The following is an 8,939-nucleotide window of genomic DNA, read 5'->3' as shown; positions in this document are numbered from 1 at the left end:
GGTTCTCCTTCCCGCGGTGGATCGGGCCGGCCTCCCTTCCTGGCGCTTGAGCGATGGCTGCTGGGTTGGGAGCAGGTGTGGTTCTCCTTCCCGCGGTGGATTGGGCTGGCCTACCTCCCGGCGCTTGAGCGATGGCTGCTGGGTCGGGAGCAGGCATGGTTCTCCTTCCCGAGGTGGATCGGGGCCAGCTTACCTTCCCGGCGCTTGAGTGAGGGCTGCTGGAGAAGAAATTTTAAATCGTAAACTTGTCCAACTTATCAGTTCTTTCTTTCATGGATCATCATGCCTTTGGTGTTGTATCTAAAAAGTCAGCCAAACACAAACTCATTTAGACTTTCTCCCACATTATCTTCAAGAATTTTATAATATGAAATAGGAAGAAAAGGGCTAAAGGTGTAGGTGAAGTGGGAAGGGTAGGGGAAAGGAAATAAGGGAAAAGAAAAAATATGAGAAAATGAAAAAATGGAAACAAAGTCTTTGTAAATAAGGAAAAGTGGAGGGGGTGAAGGGAGGTAAGGGGTAGGGGAAAAATAAGAACCAAGATCTGTCATATAAAGGCACTAAATCCCAATGATAAATGTAACTGTACCATATACTTAAAAAGTACCAATAAACTCAATGAGAGAAAAAAAAAGAATTTTATAGTTTCACATTTTACATTTAGGTCTATGATCCATTCTGATTTAATTCCAGATTCTTTTTTTTTCTGCATGTGAATGTCCAGTTGCTCATGTACTGTTTGTTGAAAAATGGTGATATATTTTATACATCACATTCCTTTTGGTCCTTTATCAAAGATCAGTTGACTATATATATATGGGTTTATTTTCTTGCCCTCTATTCTGTCCCACTGATTTATTTGCCTGTTCTTTCACTAATACTACATTTTTTCCATTACTGTAGCTAGAGAATCAGGCTGGAAGTTGGTTAGTGTCAGTTACCCAACTTTGTTCTTGTCCTTCATTACTGTGTTGGCCTCTCTATATTTTTTGCCTCTCCATATAAACTTTAGGAAGAGTTTGTTCATAACATCTTGCTGAATTATGATTGTGATTCCATCGAATGTATAGATCAGGTGGGAAGAATTGACAATATTGAGTCCTGCTGTCCAGGAACATGGTATTTCTTGCTATTTATTCAGTTCTTCTTTGATTTATTTTTATCAGAATTTTGTAGGTTTCCTCATGTAGATAATTCACATTTTAAAAAATTTATACCTAAATAAATCTATTTCAGGTTAGGAAGGTACCAATGCAAATGGTATTGGATTTTTCATTTCAAATTCTACTTCTTCATTGCTGGTATATAGGAGAGTGTTTGTCATTCACTGTTAACATTATATCCGCCAACCATGCAATTATAACTTGTTATTCTAGGATGTTCTTTGCTGATTCTTTAGAATTTTTGACATGTCATGTCATCTGTGAAAAATGACAGTTTCATTTCCTCCTTCCAAGTCTACCTTTTATTTCCTTTACTTATCTTGTTCTGATTGCTTCCAGTTCAGTGTTAAAAAGCAGTGTAGACAAGTGATATTCTTGCTTTAGGGGCAAACTCTTGACATTCTCACTGCTAAGTATGTCAGCTGTAGGGGTTTTTAGGTGGATACATTTTATCATGTTGAAGAAGTTCTGCATTCCTAGTTTACTGAGAGTTTTTAAAAGCATGAATGGGTTTTAGATTTTGTTAAATGCTTTTTCGCATTTATTGAGATGATTGTGAATTTTTCTTTAGCCTTTTGATATGATGGGCTATGTTAATTGATTTTCAAATGTCAAATCATCCTTGCATACCTAGGATAAATCCCTCTTTCTTATGGTGTATAACTAGTTTTCTATATTGTTGAATTAAATTTATTGTTAATATTTTGTTGAGGAATTTAACATTTGTGTTCATGAGATATATTGCTCTGTCTTTAGTTTTGGTTTTGTTATCCTTTATGAAATGAGTTAGGGAGTATTCATTATACCTTCTGGATGTTTCCTCTTTCAATTCCACAGCTATTCTACATTTTTATGTCTGTGTTTGTCACACCCATCTGACTGGTTCTAATCCTAATTTAGTCCAGCTATCTTGCCTCGCCATGACAGTGTCTGAGCAGCGTTTACTGCGGCAGAAATGAGTCACTGCACAGATCTCAGCGGGGCCCTCGGCGCTGCTCCACAGTGCCAGTGCTTCTTTGTTCAGCTTATTTTGCTGTTCACTGCAAGGGATAGTTCAGACCTCCGCTTCCCTCCTCCCAGGTCTGCCTGCCGCATCTCTAAGTTCCTGTAATAAATGAAACAAGCACCTGCTAATTACTTGCCTCATGTGTTCAGGGGGTGGGGCTTGGATGAAGGTGAGTCACTGGGGCGTGACCTGGAAGGGCCTACCTCCTCCCCCAGCTCCTCCCTTCTCTCTTTGCTTCCTGGCCACCATGACATGAGCAGCTTTTTCTCCACTGTGCCCCTCCGCTGCGCCTTTCCTGCCCTGGAGCTGGCCAACCATATAACACTGAGACTTCTGAAGCTGTGAGCCAAAATAACTGTCTCTTTCTTTAAGTTGCCAGTGTTGGGTGTAGCATCTCAGCAACAAGAAGGTGACTAAGACACTTGCTATACCTCCTCCTCATTCAGGGAGAAATGAAGCCATTGTGTAGAAACTTCTTCAAAATATGGCCTGATTTTCTGTCTGTCGGGGAATGTGTTCTGATTGCCCAGATAGACGCAGCAATGAGCCCATGTATGGAAATCGTGTACTTTGTTCCTCTGCCTCTCTGGAGCTGAGCACAGGCCTTGGAATGTAGAGAGACTTAGACCCGAGTTTCAGTTGATGTTATCCATCTTGTTTCTTGCAGCTGATGTAGAAGGCCGATCTTTAAGACACCGAGACAAGCGGCTTAGTTTAAATCTGGTAAGTTTGACACTTGGGTTGCTTTAAGCTTCCATTTAAGCAAAAATAGCTGGTCCCATGTGTGTTTTTATTTCAATTCTATTGAGATTCATTACTCTGGATCTGTGCAGAGTTTTCCAGTATCACTTTAAGACTTGAACTCTTTTGGAAATTCCTAGATGTGGTGTTCCAGAAAGATCCTATAAGTTCTAATGGTCCAAACACTTGTCTACTTGGGGTTGCCAGTTCCATGTTGGACTTAAGGCATTTGCATAAATTCGTAGCCCTCAGTCTTCCAAAATGAAGTAGAGGAGACAGCACTTATACTCACACATCAGGTCTAGAGACAGAACTTTGGTTACAGGCTTATCCCACTTCCCTGGAAAAGTTCAGTTATTCTTGGACAATTTGGAATCCAAACCACAGTGCCCACTTTTACTGGTTTCCAAAAACTGGTCTGCAGTTACCAACCTGTACCTATTCTTGTGCAGCCTTACAGGTGCTCCCTGATGTACCCCACAGCTGTAAGCAGTGCTGAAGACAGCTACATACCCATGAGTCCCCAGGCCACAGCCTCTGGGCTCGGCCCCCACTGCAGCCAGGATGATTACATCCCAATGAGCTTGGGAGGCATCTCCAGCCCACTGCCTGAGCTACCTGCAGACTTGGAACCTCCCCCAGTGAATCGAGATCTGAAGCCTCAAAGGAAACGTAAGGCACTTGACGAGGCCTGCTGTGTGTGGGAGGCCTAAGACTCCTTGGGAAGGGATCACTGGAGAGACATTCCCAAAGGCCTGCAAAGTACAAGGGCAAGAAAGAAGTGTCTGGGATAGAATGGGAAGGGCGGAGCACCTTGCTGCTCCACAGTGCTGTGATCAAGGGAGTCAGGGGACTTGTAGGGTGCTGTGGTCCTGCAGATGCAGCCTACACATCCAGTTTTATTCCAGGAGCTCTTCTTTGACTGCGTCCCTAACAAAGGCCCAGGAATAAGTGAGGATGGCTCAGAAGGGAACCCATCTAGCATCTCCTCATTGAGACATCACTTGAATAGAATCACAGTGCCAGGCTTCTGGCTTTGGATTAATGTCTTACATGCCTGAGCAGAGGTGACTGGGGACGGGAGAGCACTTGCACCCAGGGCAACTTGCAGCTTCTTCACAGCTACCGCCAGGCAGACTCACTGCTGTGCGAGGCAGCATGGACAAACAGAGAGATAGAATAAGGGGAAAGGGGGGGAGGCAGGGCAAAGGGGCTTCTTCACTTCACTCTTGCCCACCCCTCACCTGCCCAGTAGGCCGTGTAGTCACAAGAAGGCACTTGGTGTGGCGGCTGGGATCTCTTACAACCCTTCTGGCCTTTCCCCACCTTTCACTGCTCTTTGGAAAAACTACCACTCAGATGGCGATGCTCAAAGCTGCTACCTAAGCTCCTCCTCACACCTAATCCCCCAGGTCACATCCCCCTGGGTTTGAGTCAGGGCATCGGTCTTGTGTTTAGTGCTGTGCTGGGCACTGGCTGGGGTGTAGAGCAAGGGGCATTCTTCAGTCTGGAAGAAAAATAAGGACCCCAGAGTCAGTACTAAATAAGAGAACGGACTGTCTTATGAGGTGCGGAGGAGACAACTGTCCATTTTGGTCAGAAACAATTTCACAGGAGCCTGTAAATTTAAGATGTTCATTATTGTCTTGCTCAACTGATTTTCTATAGCAGTACCATCCAACAGGACTTTATATGATGATGGAAATACCCCTGTTGAAAATTTGAAATGTGACTAGTGTGACTGGGCAGCTGAAATATACAGTCACTATTTGCGCAGTGCAGTTGTACAGGACCCAAAAGAGAGAAGGTGTTGGATGGACTCAGAGGTAGGACAGGACAGGTAATGAAGCCAGTAGGTAGCTGGTGGGTGAAGCTGACAGTGGGGTATTGTGCCAGCAGGAGAGACCAGGGACTGCATAATTCATAGTCCTTTCAGGCCCAGCCACTTTCCTAGACCCAAGACACTTGGAAAACAACTAGACATTGAGGAAGATCACTGTCCTGTCACTCTCATGACATGGAGGGCAATTAGACCATAATCTAGTGGCAGAAGGAGATACCAGGGCAGCCAGATGGGCCCCTGAGAGCAGATACCAAGGGCTTCTCTAGATACCCAGGCAATTGCAGTGAACAGATGAATGAAACCCTGTTGTCCTGACTGACTCACAGTCTAGTCCTGAGTCAGATAATTGCAGACAAGTGTTTCATCCCAAACTGGGGGAAGTGCCGTGAAGAGTGAGTGCAGGAACCCATGAGGCCTGTAATATGGAGTTCAAAGAAGGCATCGCTATGCAGAGGACAGTGAGCTGGGATCCGAAGAGGAGTAACTGGACAGAGACACAGGGAAAATGTTCTAGACTGGAGATCCATTGAGTGGACAGTGGTCTGGAGTTGGGAAGACTAGAACCTGGTGATCTTCTCTGCCTCTTACACGTGTCGAATAAGAGGGAGGCATTGGGATTCCTCCAGGGCAGAGACTTGGATCTGTTTGGTCCATCTGTGTTCCCAACATCTAGAATGGTGCCAGACAGGCAGTATGTTCTCAATAGATGTGTGTTGACAAAATGCATGGCCTCTTCTTGTTAGCTCCAGCAAGGAAAGTGACCATTTGCTTGATAATTGTTCGTACTCCCAGGGAGTCAGCGAAAAGTAGGATAGTGAAATTCATTCTCATCAGCAGTGCTTCCTTGTAAGTAAATTGTATTCGGTGTGCCAGAGAAGTGGGATGACACTGTTTCCCAGTCTTCAGATTCTACCCTGAGAACTAACCACGGCACATGCTGTGCACTGTCTTGTAGCACGGCCCCCTCCCCTGGACCTGAGGAACCTCTCCATCATCCGGGAACACACATCTCTAACCAGAACCTGCACTGTGCCTTGGTAAGCCACTGGTTGCCAAAGTGGCCCAGACACCTTTGGTCTTAGCCTGTTTGTAGTGGAAGCTCACTTGATCTTAAGCCAAAGAAAACCTGAGTTTACTGTCAAGAACCTAAGGTTGTTTATAGATTACAAAGGAAGAAATGCGACTGAGTTCCACAGGCTCCTGGAACCAGGAAGTGCTACTGGGACCCCAAAGCATCTTCTCTCTCTTTCTCATATCTGCCTCACCCTTCGCATCTGCGCCTTCCTTTGTTTTTTCAGCACTCTCTTCCTTGTTGTACGATCCCCCTTGGCCAAAGATGTACTATAGCTCCTGAGCTGGTTGACATGCTTCAATTGCAGTATCAACAGAGATGGGCTCTTTTTCACTGCCACCTCAGTTTTCCTGAGGAGATGGAATTGTGTAGCCCTAGCCAGACTGGAATCAGCTGCGGCCCAGGAAGTGGGACCAGTACTAGCAGGCAGACTTCACAAGACCAATTTTGTGAATGAGGTATAAGAAGGGTGCTCTCAGAGAGGACTAGATGGTTCCTGGGCTAGATAAACAAATGCAAAAATGTATCTGCACCCTTCCATGTCACCTTTTAAGAAGCTGCATTTTTCCTGGCTATCTAAATGCCACAGAACATAGTCATTTTGTAAAGCAGAAACTTGCAATAACCTGTATTTCCCAGAAAAACTGAAGAGACACTCAGCCTTTTCTTCGGACTCAAGAGTAGCCTAGAAATTGATTCTCAATTCTTGTTCTTGTTCTGTCAGAGGAATGTATGCACTTTCCTACTTTCCCTGGTTACCATCAGAATAAAGGAGCTCCTAGAAGTGTTTTGCTTTTGTTTTGCTAAATTATAAGATGTTTTTCAGAGCTCGTGAGCTATGTGGCATGGAAGGCCCTGTGTGCTCTGTCCTGGTATGGGGCCACTGGGCTGTCTGTTTCTTCAGGGATCACTGGGCCGGATGGAAGCTGTGTCTGCAGGGGTGGGGCCGAAACCCCACAGGGCCCTGTCAGTTCCTGGCTGCATTTCAGAGCAGCTGTAAGACATTGCTTTGACCTCATCTGTATTTTTGTTTTTAGCAATCGAGCCAGCTTTCTCTCTTCAGAAAGAAATGGTATTAATTCTGCAAGATTTTTTGCCAATCCTATTTCCAGAGAAGAGGAAAGCTACATTCAAATGGTAATCCCATATTTTTATGTCTTTTTTTCTTCCCCCAGTTTATATTCTTGTGAATACATTATTTTAAAAAAAACCACATCTCTCAAAAATCTCTTTGCAATCGTGAACACTTGTTTGTAAAACCAGGTCATGGTGTTTCTAGGTTGGGAACAAATCCATCTGAGGCTGGTTTTCTTTCCTGCAGTAGTCAGCTAATTATACTGTTTGAGGCCATAGCATTTCACGAGAACCTGGGGCCAAGGCCTCTGCTATGGAAAATGGAAATGACGGCCGTTCTTTTCACTAAGGCTGTGGTGTCCTGCCTGACCCCAACAGGTTTGTAATTCCCTGGATGTCCAGAGTCTAGGATGTAAAACCACACATTTCAGATGCTTGCTTTTATCAGAACACCTGCCTCCAAGCCTTTCTGCTGCACAGCAGCCTCCAGAGACTGTGACCTGACATTGCAATCCTCAGAATAACCATTCACACTTCAAGAGTCCTAAGGCTTCGTACTGCCTTGTTGTCCCGTCTGCTCACTTCATCTTGGATGCTGTTGAGAGCTTGAGTTTTTGAAGGTGCTTTTGGCATCTCTGGCCACCAGTGGGCACCTTAGCCCATTCCCCAGTTACATGGGCAGCTCTTCTGCATGCATTATGGAATTTTGAGAGCAATCCTAGAAGGATGATGCTCAAGGCACCATGGCACATACTCTCGAGAAGGTGCTTCTACTCTTATGTGAAGATAGAAGGCAATTGGAAATCTAAAAACAATAATCTCCAGTGAAGCAATCAGTCAATGCATTGTTTTGCCTTTTTATTTGATAATAGTTGTTCTGTAAGTGCACTTAACCATATGCAGATGGAAAGTGACTCATATACAAATCTGCTGTGCTCTTCCTAATATTTCTCACACTTTGTAATGGCCCTTGGGAAACTTCTAGAAGAAAACACTCCTAGAAAGGATGCTGAACAGCTGTGTTCTGTCTCCAGAGAACAAAAAAGGGAAGTGGACCTAAAACCTAATGCAAGCAAGTGCAAAGTCATCGCAGACACCAGCAGTTTCCTTCTGATCTTTCAAGTTGTGGGAAAGACCAGTATTTCATTAACAACACAGTTAGGGATTGATTGTTTGCTTGAGTTTGTAATCACTGGTCAGTGACTATGTGGCAGCACAGCAATTGAAAAGTCAGGAACTGGCTGAAGGCAGCTGTCATGGAACTGCCATATAAAAATATTTAAAAGCTGTCTTATGCTGAGCAGGGTGGCACACCTGTGGTCCCAGCACTGTAAGGGGGCTGAGGCAGGAAGATCCCAAGTTCAAGCCCAGACCAGTAAACTTAGCAATTTAGCAAGACCCTGCCTCAAAAGGGGTTGTATGCTGAGGGAGGGTCTCACTATGTAGTTGAGACTGACCTGGAACTATGTAGCTCAGGTTGGTCTTGAACTCACAGAGATCCTTCTGCCTCAGCTTCCCGAGTGCTGGGATTACAGGCGTGTGCCACCACGCCCAATGTTTTGGTCTTATTCAATTCTGTTTTTTTAAATTTTTTGTTTGTTTGTTTTTGGTACCGGACCTTGAGCTTGCGAGGAACCATGTTTGTTTGTTTGTTTAATTTTAGTAATAAGATATTCTCGTGACTTTGACTTATATTATTTCCCTTATGCCACAGAACAACCCTGTATGGTAGTCAGAAGTAATACGAGTTGATTTTGATTTTACACATAATCATGGATGATTCATTTTTTTCCCCTTTGAGAAAAAACTTTTGATCTGGCTGTAAAAATTAAGGCCAGGGGCTAAAGTACAAGTTTTGTTCTATTGCTATACAAGTCTTACTGAATATCCTTCTTTAAATGTTTGTGGAATTATAGAAAATTCAGAGACTAAACATAATCTTAGCATATGTGATTTCTTCTCTAACCATTTTTCAAACTCCGCAGTTCCAACAGGTTTTGCTTTGGGTTTTTTTTTTTTTTTTTTTTTTTTTTTTTTTTT

The 8,939-nt window shown here is 43.9% G+C and overlaps 1 protein-coding gene across 5 annotated transcripts in view; it reads left to right on the top strand.

Annotated features, from left to right (window-relative positions):
- Window positions 1-8,939, top strand: part of Gab3 (GRB2 associated binding protein 3) — a 49,623-nt gene that overhangs the window by 27,878 nt on the left and 12,806 nt on the right. For 4 of the 5 annotated variants that reach the window (XM_033760368.1, XM_033760367.1, XM_033760369.1 and 1 more), the window contains exons 5-8: window positions 2,837-2,892; window positions 3,363-3,582; window positions 5,709-5,790; window positions 6,863-6,962. In XM_033760368.1, the coding sequence (XP_033616259.1) occupies window positions 2,837-2,892; window positions 3,363-3,582; window positions 5,709-5,790; window positions 6,863-6,962 (458 nt within the window). The remainder of the gene's footprint in view (window positions 1-2,836; window positions 2,893-3,362; window positions 3,583-5,708; window positions 5,791-6,862; window positions 6,963-8,939) is intronic. The other variant, XM_033760370.1, reaches the window with a different exon arrangement.

This window comes from Fukomys damarensis, unplaced genomic scaffold (genome assembly GCF_012274545.1).
Source record: "Fukomys damarensis isolate Sample0158 unplaced genomic scaffold, DMR_v1.0_HiC HiC_scaffold_39, whole genome shotgun sequence".
In the NCBI taxonomy this organism is placed as follows: Eukaryota; Metazoa; Chordata; class Mammalia; order Rodentia; family Bathyergidae; genus Fukomys; species Fukomys damarensis.
Note: the sequence above shows the minus strand (reverse complement) of the source record. Positions and strands in the feature narration are given on the sequence as shown.